The 20,333-nt window shown below is 37.2% G+C and overlaps 1 protein-coding gene and 1 long non-coding RNA gene across 3 annotated transcripts in view; one reads left to right on the forward strand and one right to left on the reverse strand.

Annotated features, from left to right (window-relative positions):
* LOC109387133 (uncharacterized) overlaps positions 1 to 12,267 on the forward strand; it is a 30,642-nt gene extending 18,375 nt beyond the window's left edge. Inside the window, exons 4-5 of the long non-coding RNA XR_002124918.1 lie at positions 11,583 to 11,759; positions 12,182 to 12,267. This is a non-coding gene — a long non-coding RNA (uncharacterized LOC109387133). The remainder of the gene's footprint in view (positions 1 to 11,582; positions 11,760 to 12,181) is intronic.
* Positions 301 to 12,196, reverse strand: TRIM13 (tripartite motif containing 13). Of its 2 annotated transcripts, none has more exons than XM_019650850.1 (3): positions 12,005 to 12,196; positions 11,206 to 11,320; positions 301 to 1,545 (listed from the first exon to the last, which is right to left on the reverse strand). In XM_019650850.1, exon 3 carries the CDS (start codon positions 1,537 to 1,539, stop codon positions 316 to 318), a length of 1,224 nt encoding a protein of 407 aa, XP_019506395.1. In that variant the 5' UTR covers positions 1,540 to 1,545; positions 11,206 to 11,320; positions 12,005 to 12,196; the 3' UTR covers positions 301 to 315. The 2 variants fall into 2 exon arrangements, with proteins under 2 accessions (XP_019506395.1, XP_019506396.1); XM_019650851.1 differs by lacking the exon at positions 12,005 to 12,196 and adding an exon at positions 11,883 to 11,897.
* Positions 12,268 to 20,333: the final 8,066 nt, after the last annotated feature.

The following is a 20,333-nucleotide window of genomic DNA, read 5'->3' on the forward strand; positions in this document are numbered from 1 at the left end:
TACTAATCCATCAGTACAATATTAGGTTATGTGCTCTCTCACCTCCCCTATTTACACAGCATAAATGCAACCAGTATTGGGGGTAGGATGCTTATTTCAAAAGCACTCTTTCAAAAGGAAGGAGGATTCAGGACTGTACTATTAAATTTCACTTTTATCTTTATGCTACCTACTTTGAACATGTGTAAGGCATTATTTTGGAAAGGAATTCTTTTGGAGGAAAATACCTGACGGGAATCTTCGACTAAATCTGGACTACCACTCCATTCTCTAACAAACATGTAACAAAAGACAGAGATGTACTTGAAACAGATTTTATAATAGTTTGTATTTGCACATAAATTCTGCCACATTATTCAGCACCACCAAAGTAAAATTCTTGAATCTTTCACTGAAAATGAAAAACCCATCTGTCACCTGTTCCCAGTAAAAAATCGATTGTTCCACAAAATCAGGTGATTTAGTCAGATAGGAACTGAAGTGTGAAAGATGGTCTTTCCAGGTTGAGAATTCATCAACGAACGACCATTCTAGGAATATAGCAGGACCGAGGAAAACGAGAAAGCCAAGCAGGATGACTACCACAAGTAACGGATAAAAGCTCCAGGGAATCTTGCTAATGAACGTGCCAGTGTCTTGAGGCAAAGCGAGTTTATCCACATCTACCAGTTTTATGTCTTCCCACTGGCTGGTATCAAAGTTCTTCATTAAAGGGCTTGTGGGCAAATTAGAGGGAGGTAAAGGAGTTTCCTTGATGACTTTTATTTTCTCCCTGAACTCCTGCATCTGCTGCAGAAATATGATTGGTTCTGACACGTCTTTGAAGGCCTCAGCAATGTTAAAGGCCATTCGTTGTTCCTGCAAGATGGTGGTGAGTTTGTTAATTTCTGGGTCATAGGCTTGCATAACCGCAAGTTTCATGGTCTCAAAGTCAGACAAGATTTCATTCTTCTTTTGATCTAATGTGTGTTGTAACTTCTCAAAAAACTCTTTCACTTTATCTGAGTCTTTAGTCAGTAACTGTAGAGATTTCCTTTTGCTAGTTTCCAAGGTATCCAAGCGAGAAAGAGCATCTCCCCGACGCCAGGTCTCAAAGCTCTGGAAGAGGGACTCAAAGGCATCCCTTTCCTGAGCATAAGCATCTTCAATAGAACAGAAGACATGCTGGGTGTGGTCACCACAAGTAGCGCAGATCCCACAAATCAGCTGCATATCAGTCAGGCAAAAAATGTTGAGAGGCTGCCCCAAGTGTCCTTTGCACACTGGCATTTTGGGAGAGAGCTTGATCTTGTTGTACTTCTCCACAATACCCTTCAGGGAGTAATTAACCTGCAGGCTGTTGACTCCAGAAGCTGAAGTTTCCTTACGGCACGTGGGGCACTTGAATGGAGATGACCTCCACAACGAATTCCGCACATTCCCTTCTAAGAGCCCTTCTAAGCATTTTTTGCAAAAGTTGTGTGAGCAAGGCAAAACTCGGGGATCATCAAACAGACTGCAACAAATTGGGCACGTAAGATCTTCTTCAAGCAGCTCCATCACATCCTAACAGAGAGAAATCAACATTTTATTTTACTCCAGTAATCCCCTCCACTTGAACTAGGTAATAATTAGAAGAGACTGTCTTCACAAACATTAAAAATGATCTTTCACTGAAATAACAAGGCAGACAAAGGAAATAAGTGAGAAATTTGGGAAGGGAATGCACACCAAAGCAGATGTAATCTGCTGGGACTAGAAATCGCTCCTTATTAGCAGGGCTCCCTGTACACAAGGCCTTTGTGTGGGCTTTCCAACAACAGTCTTCGGCTGAGACAGGGTTAGGACTAGGACAACTGCAAGTTGAGCCAGCAGGACCCAAGCGATTGTTTTAAAACAGAGCTGACTACTAGCTAGCAGAAACAAAGCTACTCAGTGTCTGAATAGAATGAGCGCTTTAGTCTGGGCCCACAATTATAAAATGGTATGCTATTTAAAAGAAAGAAACACAAATATAAATGCAAGCATGTACTCTCATGCAGACTTTTATTAAAAATTGGCATTTTTTTCTATTACAAAGACAAAATTATAATTAAAATCATAGGTAAAAACAGAAAATGAGAGAGTTGCAATTCATTCTTCCCTGGAGAATTAAATGAGTTTTTTTAAACCACCAGAGCAGTAATCAAAGCCATCTGCACTGTCTAGAGCATCAGTTTTCAAAATGTGGTGGGCAGAAACTTGGGTGTCCCTAAGACTCAGGGCATCCGTGAGGTCAATACTATTTTCATAATAACAATGAGCTATTACTTGCTTTTGGCACCGTATTGACCATTGCACTATAAAAGCAACAGTGAGCAGACACTGCTGGAGCCTTAGCAGGAATCAAGGTAACATAGAACACCAAACTGCACAACTGCTCTGTATTCTTCACCACACATCCACAGTGGGTGGGGAGGGGTGGCCAGTTTCATTTAAGATGAAGCAGTACAAATTATTCATTTTATTAAATCTTGATCCTTGTGTGACAAAACAGGAAGTAAACACACAGCATTTCTGCAGCATACCAGGAGATAGTGTGGAGGAAAAGCGCTTATGTGATTGAGTTGCAAGCTGAACCAACTGCTATTTTCATGGAACACCATTTTTACTCGAAAGAACAAATGACAAACTATGACTATTCAGGTATCTGGCATTTTCTTGAAAACGAACAAAATGAGCCCGTCACTTCCAAAGAAAAAAATGACAGTATTTTCTTGCCAATGATAAAAGCTGTTTGTGAGTGAAAAATAGAATTTTGGAAAACATATTTGCCATTTAAGAGCTTGATAGCTCCTCATTAATTAAAAGACTTTTCTAATGAGAGAACAGATGACATTAGGAATGTGGACTTTTTTTTTAAGGGGGGAGATTACTGCAGAATTAAATATGTCAAGATCTGGAACTCTGCATAACACAGTGAACTAACTGGTTCAAATCACCAATGCACATTATAAGTCATACATGGGTAAAAGATTGAAAGACCAGTATGTTACAAAATATGATTTCAGATTCCATACTGCAACTAACCTTTAAGAAACTATCACTTGTTGAGTTTTGGTATAGTATCAAAGATCCACAATTATAGGGCCGGCCGAGTGGCGCGATGGTAAAGAACTCGCTTGGGGTGCCAGAGGGCCCCGGTTCGGATCCCACATATGAGGGCCAGTGACACTGCCCTCTACAGCTAAGATGCTGAACAACAGCTCAACCTGGAGCTGGGCTGCCGGGAGTCGCCGGCGACGGCGTGGGCTGCAGCACCTGTGGCAGTGGGTTGCCATGGGCTACCGTATGTAGCCAGCAGCCAGCGTGAGCGGCCAGCAGCCGCAGTGAGCGGCCGTCCAGAAGCCGGCGACTGATCTGCCTCGCCAGAGAAGAGCGTGATGATGGTGCCAACTTGGGCCAGTGAAGCGACATCCTCCACAACTAGATTGAAGAACAAAACGACAGCAACTTGTCTGTTCCCCTTACCCCAATTCCCCAGCACTGTTCCTATCCCCCTAATTCCCCAATAAAAATCTTAAAAAAAAAAAAAAAAAAAGATCCACAATTATAAGAAAAAGCTATTATATCCCTCCCTTCACCAACTACATATCTGTGCAAGGCCACATTTGACTTTCTTTGCATATTTCAACCAAAATAACTTATTGCAACAGGTATAATGCAGAGGCAGATAAAGACTTTAGTTGTCTTCTAGTAAATAGAAATTCATTAAAGAGATCTATAAATATGTAAAGCAGTGCCACTCAAATGTTTTGAAAAAGTTATTTTTCACAAATTATTTATGTTAACATGTAATAGGTTTATCATTGTTATTTTAAATATCTTAAAATTTTTGTTTTAATTTATAATTCCATAAATATCTACTGTACTGTACACATGTTAACAAAAGCTCTTGGGAGCCTTAGTTTTTAAGTGTAAAAAGGGTCTAAGACCAAAATATTTGAGATCCCTGATCTAGAGAATACCACTTATCAATGTAAGTTTATTATTTTAAAATGTACATTTTAAAATTTCAATCCCTAAAGTTTTAAAGCCAAAAATAGTGCTAAATATGACCTCATTCAGTTTACTTAGTAATATATATATGTACATATATTACTACTAAAGCAATAAATAAGGGTCTAATCTGTAGGCCATCTTACAATAAAAAATAATTTTTTAACAAATTTTAAGAGTCACAATTAGAAATGCTATCTAGAACATAATGAAAAGATAAGATGAATTTGCAGGGCTAATTAGTTTATGGTTTTATATTAAGTTGTGAGAGATATATGTATAATAAATACATAATACATATATGTAGAATTAAAGATTATTCTGTCAAATTTAGTGTAATACAACAAAATGTGCGATGAGCTGATTTTTCTGAAAAGTCTTTTGTGACATAAGAAATCATACAACCTTTGAAAAGCACTGGGAAGAGAATGGCTATGAAGACTGGTGTGCTCTCTAAGAGAAGTTATCAAGCAGCTGTAAAACACTGACTCTAGAACACAGAAGAAAAATTTTGGGTGACCCTCCAATCCTAGCCCTGTTCCACAATTTATCACCTCCACTGCTATCATCTTTCACCTCAGAATTCTATGCTAATGCTAGATTTTGGAGTAGGCAGTAGAAACAGGAAAGTAGTGAGAGCAGCATTCGATAAAGTAAACCTAATTTACTCATCCTTGCAAGGTATTTCCAGAGCATCCTATCCAAATAAAAGGGGGAAAAAAAGGATACCAAGCGGTTGGGATGAGGAGGAGAAAAAGGGCACCCGAGGCAAAGAGAAACTTAGAAGAAAACTGAGCATACTATAACAGGGGCCAAGAAGAATTTTAAGGCAATCAAGTATGATCAAAAGGAAAATGTCACACACAGGAAAATTTAGAAATAATAAAGTCATCCCAAAGCCATCTTCAACTTACAAAACTCTTAAAATGAACCAAAGTCCCTTTTTTTACAAATTGCATCCATCAAAATTACGATAGATCCTATTGCTCCATTTCATATAGTATAGCTTACTAATTTTAGGTTATAATTTAAAGATTCTTATTTTCATTCACTTTAAAAGCTAAACCATATTTTATTTTCTCTTCACTTAGCTTTATACTCAAAACTTTCTTTATAACAAAACTATGTGATCACTTCCACAGCTGCCTTTCAGAGAAAATTGAGACATAATATCCTAATCCAAGAAACCATGGCAAATTTGTTGCCTCAAAAATTTTAAAGGAAAATACATAGTAAGATGTTTAATCTCACTACATAACGGGTATGCTTCACAGGAATTTATAGATCCTAAAAGTGTGTCTAACACAAAAATCTGAAGAAATCAATAAAGCTTACTCCTTTAAAGAAACTAAAGTATACAGTTCCTCTTTTGGGAGCTAATTTTTTGCCCGATACAGAAGTCAAGAAACTATGTGAACAAAATTATTGTTCAGTCATAAAATTTCACCTTAACCAATGTCAAATTAAGTATATAAAGGCAAACAAGTTTTCTAAGATTCATTTCTTCCTTCGAATGTGTTCTCTGAATACTAAGTCTAAATTTTTGAAGCACAAAAATCTATTTTCCCACCAATTAAAAATTTTCCAAGTTTTATACAACAAAGATATAGATGAATATATAGATGAATATATACCTTGTTGTATATAGATGAATATATACCTTGTTGTCTACCACCTCTCTGGTTTTCACCCTCATTTTCCTGACCTATTTATGTTTTTAATACACTTTTTAATTGACATAAATAAAATTCAATCTTTTTGGTATACAGTTCTGAATTTTGACAAATGCACAGTTGTATAACATCACCAGATTTATTTTTAAGCAAATTTGCAAGGCAGATGCACTCAAGTAAAATTACAAAAACTGCTTTATCAATCCTACATATAGCAACAACAGTGTCTACAGATAAAAACCGAAACACAACCAGCATATTAAAAATGGAAAAGCCAATACTTATTTACAAAGGAAAGGAGTCATCAAATTTCAGAAGTAAAAGCTAATGTATGTCTTAATGTCGTCTTCCTCCTAGAAGTCCTTTGTTTTTAAATGAATCAACCCAAAATGATTATAATGCCAAAGGTGCTCATTTATTTATTCTTAAACAAAAGTTAATTTTAATAAAAACCTATTTTATTAAAAAGAAACTTTCCTATTTAAACCTTTGGATTTCATTGGTTGACAGCAATACAGAGTTGTTCAAAATATTACCCATGATTTCTTTCCAAATCCTATTAGAAAACAAAAAGGAAAGCCAGTAATACTTTGTATCTATTGGGGATTTTAACTAAATTTCCATCCTGCTGTGAGGCATCTTTGAATTCAGGAATTTCAAAGCAGTATCCAAATACCTAACAAGTAACTAGATAGCAAATACTGAAAATCACTTTACTGACAAAACTAAATTATGCAAAGCTCTGCTAAACTGCAAGCCATCAATCTTCTCTTGGAACAATGCCTAGAATTAAAAGGGATCGCCTTCTTTTCTTTTAATCACTTCCACTCAGCACATTAATTAATCTTATTTTCAAGGAGTATACTGTATTCTATTTTAGTATGAGATCAACTAATAATGCTTTCTTGAAACTTAGTAAAGTCCAGTTAACAACTATTTAATCCAGGTAAAGATATTTATTAGACTGCAGTGGTTCTCAACCTGTGGGTCGCGACCCCTTTGGGGGTCAAACGACTCTTTCACAGGGGTCACCTAAGACCATCAGAAAACAAAATGATATTTACATTATGATTCATAACAGTAGCAAAATTACAGTTATAGAGTAGCAACGAAAATAATTTATGGTTGGGGGGTCACAACATGAGGAACTGTATTAAGGGGTCGCGGCACTAGGAAGGTTGAGAACCGCTGTATTAGAGTATTTTTTTAATTTTCTGTATATTCGAAAATTTTCACAATGAAAAGTTGGTAAAAAAAAATCTAAAATAAAAAGGATGGACAATTATAAGAAAACAATACTGAGCTATAAAAACAAAACTTCAGTTAACATTAACTAAATATAAGCTTCACAAAGAGCTTAATCTGGTATAGTATTATCTTTTATAAATTAAAAAAATGTATTATTGGGAATCTCTGGTTCCAGGCCTTTAAGGAGATTGACATATTTGTCTGGCTCTCAGTCTGTGACCTTTAACAAAATACTTAGTTTCTCTCCTCACTGTACAATTGTTTTGAAAGGTATCTAATTTAAATATATGAAAATTATTTACATAAATTTTTTGTTTTAAGTACTCTATATCAATGTGTTGTTGTAACACTTCATTCTGGCTTTTACAGACTGTTCCCTAACTTATGTGATCAGAACAGGACAAAGTGAGACTAAGAAAAGATTTCCAATATCTCAAAAAAGGAATATTAAAGTATATCACATATAGTATCTAAAATAGCTTATCTAATTTGTTATGTAGCTCTTGCAAACACAATACAAAAGTTCCATATAAGACAATAAATAGTAATTTAGCATTTCTGGCATTATCTTAGAATGAGTTAAAATTTCCCCTCAGGTTATTTCTATAAAGATTCCTGGTACTTAGGGCAAAATGAAGCCAGTAAAGAAGTTCTTACCTATTAAGAAAGTTCACCATTTTGGGACTAAGGTGACATTTTCAAAAACAAAAACCAGGTCATTATCTAACTTGTCCAGACCGCTCAGAAAAGCTTTTTTTCCTTTCCTTCATTCTCTTTTGTGTACCATACCACTATTTCGCCTTGACTCTTGGCTTTGTTTCTTCTTTGAACTCATCTTCCCCATTCTGTTTCAATGAGTACAATCTTCTGATTTCCTCTTATTCTTTCCTTATCCTCCTCCTCCTCCTCATCTGTTTCCCCTTTTTACTTTCCCCTGTGCCACTTGATAATCACCTGATATCATCCTGTAATCAACATTAAATCAATAGGGTTTCACCATACCAGCTAGATCAGACATACCTATCCCATTTATGTACAGCTATTGAGAAATCGGTGTCTCCAAATGGTGTTGAATCCCATTCTCTCCCAGATGAAATAAATTTGAGTAAAATGAGTGTCTGAATTTGAGAGAAACATATAAATTATTCCCTAGTCAGGTACTTACCAGACCGAGATAGTTATCTTTACCTGTTAAAAGATCAAATTAAGTCGAAACTGTGACTTCTGCAAAGGTTTTATGAACCAGAAATGTCTGGTTTCTTTTCTCCCAAATACATGAAAATGGGTTTAAATGAAAGTGGCAAATTCTTATCACTAAAACAAATTGTCTTCTTTACAACCATAAACTTGGCAATCATTGACCTAAATTATTATCCCCAACAGGTTGGAATCTATTACAAGTTTCTATCTTCTAACTGTGTATTTGAAGTTAATTCTAATTTTTGGAAGTACTGCCAAAGTCTAGAATTCAGTAGAAAACTAGCTAGGTTTATCTAAGTAAGTGAGATTATCTATACAGTATGTAATACCGTGATAAGTGAAAATAGGCATTTCGTAGTTAACTGACAAGTACTATCTACCAACCAATAAGAACTTACTTCTGAAATCAATATTGGAAATGTTAATTGGTATGAACGAAGTCCTTCTTGCTCCGTGTAGAATATTATACACATCTAATTCTAAATAAACCTAATCACAGAATATGTCAAGTGGAAAGCTAATTATGCTAAATTTTAAGCAATTTTTAGGTTGGCTATATTATATATACTGTGTTGGCACTCCTTGTTCATATTCAATACTGCCAATATGCAGTGGGGGGAAAGGAAAAGCTCTTCTGGGAGTTTTAAATGGGGAGCCAGGCTACTGCCAAGTAGGATATACTTGTGCTTATGCCGCAGGAAAGACAGTAATTTAAACTACCAGCAAAAATTTTCAATTCAGCTTTTCCTTAGAAAAGCATCTATCTACAATGGAATTGAATTAAAAAGAGTTCACGTTATGTGAATTTGCCTTATAGAAGGTTTAACTGGAATGGAACTATTCTGTTATGTCAAAAGACACCCATATTTGGTGAACTGTAATGAGAGGTGGGCATAGCACTCCATTCTTCTAATATCATTCTAGCATCTAGAGTCCCAGGCCAAGGTAACGACAATGGCAGTGTCGTTCTTTCTTGAGTAACAAAAATGGATAATCCAATGTTCTAATGATATTTATAAAGATTATAAGCCAAAAGTCAATTCCTGCCCTAAATTCAAAAATACAGAACATTTACAAAGATAACTACTCTAAAAGGTATAATAAATGCCTTATAAAAAGACACAGAGAGGTGACACCATGCTGAAGTTGGAGAGGTTATCCATGCAACTAGCTTTTACTTTTTTCTTAAATTATAAAAGTAATTTGTGATGATACAGAATTCAGAAAAATACGGGGAAAAAACTCACTCATAATTACACCAGCAAGGAATAACCACTACTATTTTGGTATATTTCTTCCAATCTTGTGTGTTTGCACACACACGTATTTTAACAAAACTGGTAGCATAACACAATTTTGTATCCCATTTTTTTCACATGCATTTCTCCTATCATTATATATCCTTCTAAGACATGCCAGTATAGCTTATGAATACGCTTTTTCTTATTGGTTATTTTTTTTTTGTATTATAACATTTAATAAATGAACACCTTGTAGAAATGTCTTAGTCCACAGCTCTATTTCCTTAGATAACTCCTTTAAGTGTACTGTTAGGTGGATCAAAGTAGGAACAGTTTTAAGGCTCTTGAAAAGACCAAGATTCCCTCTAGAAAAGCTGTACCACATTATGAACTCTAACCATGATGTATGAGTGCCCTACCTCTCCATGCAGTTCCTGACCTTACAACAGAACCATGCTTTTATAAAGCTTAATAGAAAACCAAGAATTAGGCATACTTTGCCATACTTATCCAAGTTTAAAATATAAAACAGTTTAATACAGTTAATATTAGTATGTGTCTATTACCTATATATAGGAAATATATGATAATAAAAGTATGGGATGGCATAAAATAGAAGCACAGGGCTTAAAAACATCTTAGAGATCATCTAGGTAAACACCTAGCTTTATAAGTGAAGAAAACTGAGGGCCCCCCCCCATGGAGATTTCTCAATCATACAGAGCAAGGTAAGCATAGGACCTGAGTTTCCGAATTCTTAGACCTTAGCACTATCTAGGAAATCGGTCAAGAATTTAGTGGCCTCATTAATAAAATGGAGTTTAATCATGGGCTTTTTAAATCACTTACAAAATTCTGGTTTTTTATGATTTAGGTTATAACAGTCTCTCCAGTGAAGGGAAAAGAGCACTGAAACTGCTTCTGAACACATAGGTTCAAACACTGGTTTTACCCTTCACAGAATGAGGATTTTTACAGTACCTAACTAATTTTCTTGGGAAGATTAGTAATGTGTGACAATCTTGTCAAGCGCTAAACTATATTCAATTTAAGTTGGTTTAATTAAAACTAAATACATTTTAAAGTGTTTTGTTAGAACATGAGTTATTAACCAAGAAATGCCCTACAAGAGAGCTGGATTCTCTTTAACTGTAATTTCAAGGGAGGGCAAAGCAAGTATTACATAGGATAGCAGGTACAAAGTATTTCATGGAAATGGGAATATCTGAACAAAAGCTATAGCAGAAGTAAGGCCAGGTAACTAACCTATCATAAATGTAGAAAATGAAAATAACCTGGTGTTATACAAGGACTTACCAGGGAGGTTTCGTACATCAGCTGGTGCAAAAAAAGATGGTATTTTTAGGGAAAGATGGGAGATTGAAGAAATGTATCTTCTCAGTTTGTAAGACAGAAGGTAAGGCAGCTCCATCAACTTGTACCAAAGGGAGTAGCTATGTAAATGAAATTCTGCTTTTAAGATATCTATTGTATAGTCAGAAAACTCAAGCCCTGTTGTACAAGCTCTAGCAGCATGGCACAAGAGAAGGGGGAAAAAAAACATAAAAAAAGAAATGCTGCTGAAGCTTCTCTTTTCCGTTGCAGTAGATATCTTTGAATTATAATACATTTCAGATAATTGCCACATAAAGAATTTCCAAGTAGGGAATCTATTTGTCTGAGTTTTGACAAAATATGAAAGGCACAAAGACCACTCATGAGGGTGGAAACACATACATTCTACACACAGTTCAATTCTGAAAGCTTCTGAGCCTAAAGAAATTGGGTGTTTTTTTGTTTAAATGTAGGGAAGTGTTACAGTTTACCTCTGTCCTCTGCAAGCAGGTGTATTCGTCAGGGTTACTATTTCCCAAGGCAAAGGAATCAGGGTTTTGGGCTTTTTTTTTTTTTCACGTTGTGACTGACAATCAAACGAGGCTACTGCAAAGAAAGAACAAAGAAGAGGGTATTATGCATTCATTTGCACAGGATCCTTAGTCTTAACCTTCAATTTTTTCAGTTGTCCCTACAAATAAAGCCAGTCAGCCTAGGACCTGGTGAAAAGCCAGGAGCACGGGAGAGGCGGGAAATCTCGGTTAGGGCGCCCTCCCCCGGGGCCAGCCAGCCTCCCCAGGGTCAGTGCCAGGGGGTAGTCGCGTGCTCTGACTTCTGTTCTGGTTCATGGTCGCCTTTTCCTTTCTAGGCGAGACCGAGGAGCTGGCAGTGGAGCCAGCACGCTGGGACAGACCGCGACCTGGGCCCGTTGGACGCCCACCCGCACGCCGCCGATCCCCACACCCGTCCCGGTGCCCCGCCGGTTCCCGTGTGCAGCTGGAACTGGGGCTCAGACCGAGCTCTCCGCCAGCCCCCACCCACGCAGGTTCCTGCCCCATCAGGGCAAGTCCCCACCCTCGCTGCACGCTCCAGAACCACCCCCTCCCCAGAGAGGAGCCCGGGGGCGAGTACTTAGCTCGGACCTCCCGGGCCGCGGAAGGGGCCCAACCTGCAGGCGCGCTGCAGCCGTTCCTGCAGCCGCGGGAACCGCGCGTTAAGTGCCCTGCAAGGCTGCAAAATGGACTCCCGGCGCCGGCTGGGCCCCGCCCCGCCGCCCTCCTCCCCCTGCACCTCGGTCCGCCTCCCCGGCTGGGTTTCGCCTTTGTTCCACCTCTCGAGGTTCGCTTTTCCCGGGGAGAGGGAGAGGGTGGGCAGAGGCGGGCGTCTTTCGGGGGTCTCCCACTGCCGCCGCCCACGGTGCGCCCGAAGGCGGCAGAGTCCCGAGCGCCTCGCTTCTCTCCCTTCCAGAGGGGCCGCGCGGCGCCGGGAAGCGGACGTCGACGCTGGAGACGAGTGGGCTTGGCCTAGATAGCTGGAGCGCGGGCGCCAGGAGGCGGCACCGCCCCCGGTGGAGCCACCCGGGAAGGAAGCCGGCGCGCAACAAAATGGTTGGGTTTGGATTGTTGTACTTTTTTTTTTGTTCGTTGCATTTTTAGGAACAAAAAAAAAAGCCCAACCCTTCACACCACTTCACCTGCATCTCTCAGGACCAGAAGCCCGGCTACAGCGGCTTTGGGGGGACACAGACAACTGCCCAGCACCCCACAACCGGGTGGGTGGGATTGGTCCTCTTGGGACCAAGGTCTGGGCTCCAGCCAGAACACAACCATAGCAAGATTAACTGTACCCCCGCCCCAACCTTGCATCTATGTTTTAGCAGGCTTTAGGCCGAACACTAGCGACCCAATTCTATTTTAAGATTTTCTTTTAGGAAGAACACCATTGCTCTTTCCTTCGGAGAGAAGGAAGACCTTAAAATTGGTTTTATCTGCTACTAATGGTTATTCAGTCAGTTTTTGACTCACTATTCTGATGTCCGGCCCCCTGTATAGGGAGGGACCTTATCTAATATCAAACACATTAAACACTTGCCAATGAGCAGTTGTAAGAAGGGTGCAAAGATGAAAGAATGGTTTCTCTAAATTTTAGGCTTGGGGGAAGTGAAGCAAGGACAAAAAAAAATCACACAATATGCCCTGGGGTTGAGTTCGCCCGGTAAGGAAGGTTGGGCTTCGGAAGTATAATCTGGGGAAAAGGTATTCAGAGGCCTACCATACATAATACTTGTGCTCTGTGACTAATAAATGATTAGCTCAAACCCCATAAAAAGCACCTCCCCTCTCCCTTCTGAGACCGCCAGCTCCTTGCCATGCCCAGGGTCCCTTAAACCTAACTGTGCCTTTGTAAAACAGTTCCTATATTTGTTTCATTTAGTCCTCATAAGAACACTACCAGGTGGAAATTATCCTCATCCTATGGATGATGAAATGGATGAAGTGATTTCTCCTAGGTGAAAAAACAAGAGGCAGAGCTGAGACTAAAGTCAGATACCAGGTATAGGTTCTTTCTATAGCATAGTAAGTGCCAGAAAACTGCACCCCAGCCTTCCACTCAGTGTTGTTAAAAAAACAAACAAACAAAAAAACAGCCTGACTAACTTATAGAAACATTTTAAATACCTTCATATTAAAATGATACAAGAGCAAAAGTTAGTAGCTCATAAATCACAACTTATCTTTAATGTAATCGCATAATACAGATTTATATAGTTAGATCTGGTTGGTGACAGACAATAAACTGCCCAACTAAATGTAAAACACTGGTTAAATATGCGTAGAAACCCCTAAAGTTAAAAAAATTGCTAAGAGTATATGAAAATCTTAAGTGTAGAAAAATAGGAAGAATAGCTTCTCTTCCCATGGTCCTAATAAAATAGCAATCAGGGAATCACCACATACAGTGTAAGTAGAAAAAAGAGTGACTGCTGGATTAAAACCTGCATACACAGCTACATCCTTCCTGGAAGAGCACAATGTAACTAGATCCTGTTAGAGATAACACTGAGGGATTGTCAAAATTCTATCACACTGGAATTTCCTTCTATTGACTGGCCTTTAAGAAAGTAAACTAACAACTGAAAATTGGAATTCATGTCAGCACAGCAATACGGCTATGGATATAGTAATTTGTTTCTGTCTTTTGTGATAAACACAGTTTATAGGTAGAATGTATATTATATACACATATGCATATTGTATTGATTTATTTTATGCTGTTATTTTTGTCCTAAACCTTGACAAAGGCAAGATGAAAGAATTTTTGGAAGATAAATCTGATAACAAGGTCCAACACCTTTGTTGGACACCTATCCGACACCTACCAAGACATGTGATCATATGTTCCATCAAAAAAGAGACAGTGCCAAAATTTTGGTGTACACTGAAATGTAAATTGTCAGAGTGGAGGAACATCTAATAAGTAAGCCTGGAGCAACCGTGTGCAGGAGAGAGATGCTGTTGAGCCTCCTCAGATACACTGGAACTTTTTATTATTAATCTGTCCTTCCCTTTCTGATAGCTGCCAAAGTCCTGAGTGCAAGCCCCAACATTCCCCAAGGAGAATTTCCGGCAATACAAAGCACTGACATTGCATGGTGTAGTGAAGAGTAGAGGCTTTGGAATCAGTTCTGCACCCACAGCCTAGGTCTGCCACTTACTAGTTGTTCAAGTTACTCAGCATCTCAAAACCTCAGCTTTCTCTTCTGTAAAACGGGGACTATGATTCACTTGATTATGGTAATTAGATTGTATATAAAGCCACTAACTGTATCTGACACATGGGAGGTACTTAATAAATGGTTGCTACTGTTATATGAAAGAAGAAAACCATGCTGTGTTTGATTACAGTTGCCTTGGATTTGTAAATTTGAGGCTTGCATGAATGATAGTCTTAAGCAGAGATAAACTGCCTATGCCGTAGAGGAAGCTAGCATCATAATTTCTGCTTTTCCACACCCAGCCTAAGGTGGCCTTTTAAAAAGCATATATCATTCCACTTCTATAACTCCTTCCCTGTGGTTAAAGAAAGGCTAGGAAAAGGAAAACACTAAATGAAGACTGCAGTTTTTTAAAAAGTTCTAGAATTTCAGAGAAATTGAACATCCAAAACATTCCATTAACAGGGAAAAAAACTACCTATAAAAATAGTTACCACAAAAGACAGAAACTTACCAAAGACTTGATGAAAATGAAAGGAATTAGTCCCTAGTTTGAAGAAAATTCCAGATTCCATATATTTAGGTTGTACAGTGAAGATCATGCATTACATGGAAGAAATAGCAAGATCAGTTAGCTTGGGAAGAGAATGAAATGCTGAAGCAACAGTAAACTTGGCCTTTAGTTGTGCTGTTTCTGTAGATGGAAATAAAAATTGTAACAATAAATTGTCAAAAGTAATTAAGATGTTACTAAGATATGCTTATAATTATACTCAAGATTAGCACCAAAGGCACGCTGATCAAGGAATTTCCCATTTGGTTGAGGAGACAAGTCTTAAAAACATGAACTAGTTCAGGAACAGTACATAATAGTGGCTATTTCAGAGCCAACATGAATGGTGAAGGCAGATCAGAAGCATCAGGGACAATTGTCACAGGGCAGGTGGGAGTCAAATGAGACCTTTATAGGATTTGAAGATAAGAAAGAAGGGCATTGGAGTTGAGCACAAGCTCAGGATAGGAATGAGCTTCCCTGATACTGAGCACAGAGTACATAGCCTGTTTTGGAAATCAAGTTTGAGGCCAAAGTGGAATGTTTTGAATGTCAAGGAGTTGAACTTCATTCTGTAAGAAATGGGTAGCCACTGAATCATTATGTACGTGGCACCAGCAAGATGAAAGAATTTTTGGAAGATAAATCTGATAACAAGGTCCAAGATTTAAGGGAAAAGAAATTTCCTTTACTTTAATACTTTTGAGGTTTCTTGTTGAAAATTATAGATTTTTTGAAATACAATTATGTATACAATTATATATATATATGTATAAAAGTACAGCATATAGTTAAGTCCTATTAACTTTGACATCAAATACAGTTTATTAAAGTTCTCAATTTGTAAATAAAATGCAATGTTGAAAGAATTAACCATGACAAATATTCTCCTAAAATCTTACAAAAGATTATATGTGTGTGTATATATATTTATATGTCAGTCATATATAAAATTTTATCTTGCATAAATGATCTTAACTATGTTATACTAAAGTTAATATATTGCTTAGCTGCCTTTTAGAGCATGACTCACTAGAACTTTAAAAATCATTATACACACACACGCACACACACTGAAATGTAGTGCTCTGTTCTGATATTTTAACAATGATTAATTACATTCAGTTACGTTAATGTTTTTCTATATTTAAGTCTTACATATGTAGAATTTTATTCTTGATGAAGAGTAACTTTATGAAGGCTTTAAGAAATGATTCATTCAAGTAAAGACTAACAAATACTGTATATATTTGCAATTGTTTTAACAGAACTTGATTGATACAAATTGTTTATTTTGGAGTCTTTCTGTTGAGTTCACTCATCATTATGTGTTCTATTTTTATCTTGAGAAAAATGTCAATTATGATAAAGCCATAATTTCAATTTAGAAAACTGCTTTCATCCTGTTCTATGGGACAGTTTTTTAATATTTTCTTCTACAAATAAGGGTACAATTGGGATTTGGGATATGCAGTTTTCGGTACCTGGTACATTCCTGTACTTTCAATACACTCTATTTTAAAGGCAATATTACAGCACATAGAACTTTGGTTCTGAAGATCTACTTCAGATTTATATCAATCAGCTTGTAGATTTATCAGATACTTACCTATACAGCATTACACAAGAAATACATGGTTCATGTTTCTTAACATGAGCCCAGCTTAGCCTCTCTGATATCAGTGCATGTGGCAATAGATGCCTTGTCAAAAATGTGTTTTCCTTTTAACGGTTTTGTTGTTTATAATACCATACTGGTTGTTGCTAGAAGGTAGCCAGATCTCCACGGGTTTGAGCTGGATCTAAAGCAGCCCACACCTGTCCCAGTCAGGCAAAAGACACAGACAATTCAGAAGATGCATGAGACTCATTATACAGTATCAGCAGAGTTTAGGTATTTTGTGACGGTCGTTGACCTCCATGTCGTGAAATTCAGTTTTTCAGTTCTCATTTTCCTTGATCTCCTAGCAACATTCACTGCTCCCTCCTTAAAAGGCCCTCTTTTCCTGGCCTTTAGTCATATCATGTTCACGCCTGGCTTTTCTTTTCCCAACTCAGAAGCACTTGCTGGATCATCCTCTTCTGCCCAGCACTTAAATTCTGGAATTCTTTGAACACTCAGTTTCAGGACACTCTCAGGACTTCACCTACCATTTAGTGACTCTTGCATTCCTTGTGAAGCAGCGATCACAAACTGATCACCTATTATTACACCATTTTTAAATGATGAAAACTGTTTGAATTAAATACTTTAGCAGAGGCACGTTCCTCCTTTCTCTCCCATAACCCTTCCTCTCTGTGGGCATTTGACTTAGCCCTTGTATTGCTGAAGGCTCATTCTCCTTTTGGCTTCAGGGTTCCTACCCCTGTAGGTCCTTCTCTCCCTAATGAACCCATCTGTTACCAAACCCACCTCCCAATCCCTAGCCCCCAAACACAGCACAATGGACACATCCCAGGTTAGCTTTCCAAGATGTTCTCGGTCAAGATCCCTCTTAATCATCTCATACTATCCTATACTCTTCTTCTATTGCACACGGTGCAGTTTGTTATTATGTATTTATTTGGAGGAATATTACCAAATTGTCAAATCAAGAAGATGGAATTTGGGAAATTTTCAATATCTATGTTTTATATTATTATAAATGTTTGTATTTTTACATTGAGCATCTATTACTTTTGTAATATATAAAAAGAAAAATTTGTAAAAGAAAAACTCAATTAGAACAAATATATTCAATATATATAACTATGTTACTGACTCTTCCAAAGAATAACACGGCAAACACCAAGATAGAAAAACAGGCCAAGTATATGAAAAAAAGGACATAAATAGAAATACAAATGATTAACATGCAAGAAAAAAAATTTTTATTCTCATTGATAATCAAAGAAATACCGAGCAAAACATTGATACAGCCTTTTTTAGTTCATTAGATTGGCAGAGATTTACAACATTATAATAACCAGTAGTAGGTCAGCATTGACTGGTACAGGCCATCTTGTTTGCTGCTGGAAACCAGCATAGATAGATACAGCCTTTCGGGGGATAGTTTGGTAATCTGTATCAAAAACACTCTAAATACATATACATAATTCAATTTCTAAGAATTTCTCCTAGGAAAATAATCATAAACACCACAATTTAATACCAAGTATATTTATTACAGAGCTATCGGGAAAATTAGAAATATCCTAATTATCCATCCTCAAAAGGATATAACTTAAATGAATTCTGGTACATTCATACAAAATAATATGTAGGCATTTAAAAATGTTTTAGACTTTAACAACTTGAAAAATTCACGATCTTTTATTAAATGAAAAAAGCAAATTTCAAAACAGTATATGTAGCATGATGCTGATTATTTCTGTGTGTGTGCATGCATATGCATTTATTTAAAAAATCACAATGTTAATAATTGTTATCCATAAGCAATAAAAAATGAGAATAACTTTTATTTTGCCCTGATTCTTTACTGGATTTTTCAAAGTTTCTATAGTGGAGTAAGTCAGAGAAAGACAAAGTCCATATGATTTCACTTATATGTGGAATCTAAAGAACAATATAAATGAACAAACAAAACAGAAACAAATTCATAGTTACAGAGAACATTTTGATGGTTGCTGGATGGGAGGTGGAGTGGGTGAATAGGAGGAAAGGATTAAGAAGTACACATTGGTAGCTACAAAATAGTCATGGGATGTAAGGTATAGCATAAGGAATATAGTCAGTAATACTGTAATAACTATGTATAGTATCTAGATGGGTACTAGATTTATCAGGGTGATCACCTCATAAGTTATATAAATGTCTAATTACTATGTTGTACACCTAAAACTAATATGATATTGTATTTCAACTGTAATTGAAAAATAAAATTTTTTAAAAATTTTTTAAAAAGAAAAGACAATATAACAATATTAAAATTTTTTAAATGATTAGAACTACCTATAATTTCATTATACAACCAGTTTGATTAACATACAGAAATATATTAAATTTTTATTGTGAAATAGTTTAAATATACAAAAAAGTGGTAACATAAAAAATAGCCATAGACCTACATTATCTCCATGTATGATTTTACACTTTTACCACATATGTAAATATCCATGAAAATATATAGTATTATTTTGCAAGTTTGAAAATCTTTTTTAAGAATTGTATCACAATATCCAAGAATGTATATTTTTAAATATTGATGTTTCTGTCATACTAACACATGCTGTCAACTATTAGTTGAAGAGGAAACTTTCTACTCTCTCTGCCCACCTTACCCAGGAAGGAGTTATCCTGGAGGTCAGAACTGAGACTCTAGAGAGGCCTTGCCTGGATTGGAATCCAGAATCTTCTATTCGCCAGCAGTATAACATTAGACTAATTGCTCTGATCCTCAGTTTCCTCACATATAAAATAGAGGTAATGACAGTCCCTATTCCATAAAGTCATTTGAGTATAAATTAAAGTTTTGCATGGAAAGCACTTGGTACAGTGAAGCACAATACCTAGAAGCGCTCAATGGGTGTTTATCACCATCATTGTCATCTTTATTACTGCAGATATGAAGCCATATATCACTGTATTTTCCTACAATGAAACAGAGTGGGGCACATAACCAGGGTCAGCTCAGAGTAGGAGAGGCTAGCATGTTTTTTGCCCTCTCCCAGCATAATGTTAACTATAAATAGTTAACATTCAGCTTTGGGCAAGGGATGGAGATGGGGAGCAATACCTTGTAGTGTTTACCAGTGTTCATGGTGTAAATACTCCCACCCTGGCTTATTGCACGCTATCATCTTGAATTCCCTGAATGCGGAGCTGGGAAGCGATGGTCAGAATCAGCTTTCTCAGGCCAGCATGAGCTTGCCCCAGCTCACCTAGGAGAGAATCCCTTCTCTTTTGCTGCCACTTTCTTTGCTGCTGAAACCATAGGCAGAAGATCAAGCATACCTATCTGATGTGCTCCTGCAGAGGTAGGGGTCTATTTATGCCTGGAAGATAGAGGCAGTCTCAGACCTGAAGCTCAAAGCAGTGCTGAGGCACCGCTTACCAGAGAACTCATAACAAATGACACTTTAATTCTCATTTGTTAGTGTTCCCTACATGTCTCTTTCACTTTGGGGATTTTGGGTGTAAGTGTAGGTGTGGCTATAGTCTAGAGTAGGATTCTATTATCTTTGGATCATGTGACCACAATGCCTTCTTAAGAACAGCAGTACCGTCCCCATTTTGAACATGTAGCATTTTACATTGCGCTATTTCTACTTAAGATGTTAATCATTTCAGCATCTTTTCATGGTCTTTTATAATGATACTTCTTGATGGCTGCGTAATTCCATTAATACAC

Source organism: Hipposideros armiger, unplaced genomic scaffold (assembly GCF_001890085.2).
Source record: "Hipposideros armiger isolate ML-2016 unplaced genomic scaffold, ASM189008v1 scaffold_148, whole genome shotgun sequence".
NCBI lineage: Eukaryota > Metazoa > Chordata > Mammalia > Chiroptera > Hipposideridae > Hipposideros > Hipposideros armiger.

Coding starts and splice junctions, on each gene's coding strand:
- TRIM13 (XM_019650850.1), bottom strand. CDS start 1,539: ATGGAGCTGCTTGAAGAAGATCTTACGTGCCCAATTTGTTGCAGTCTG.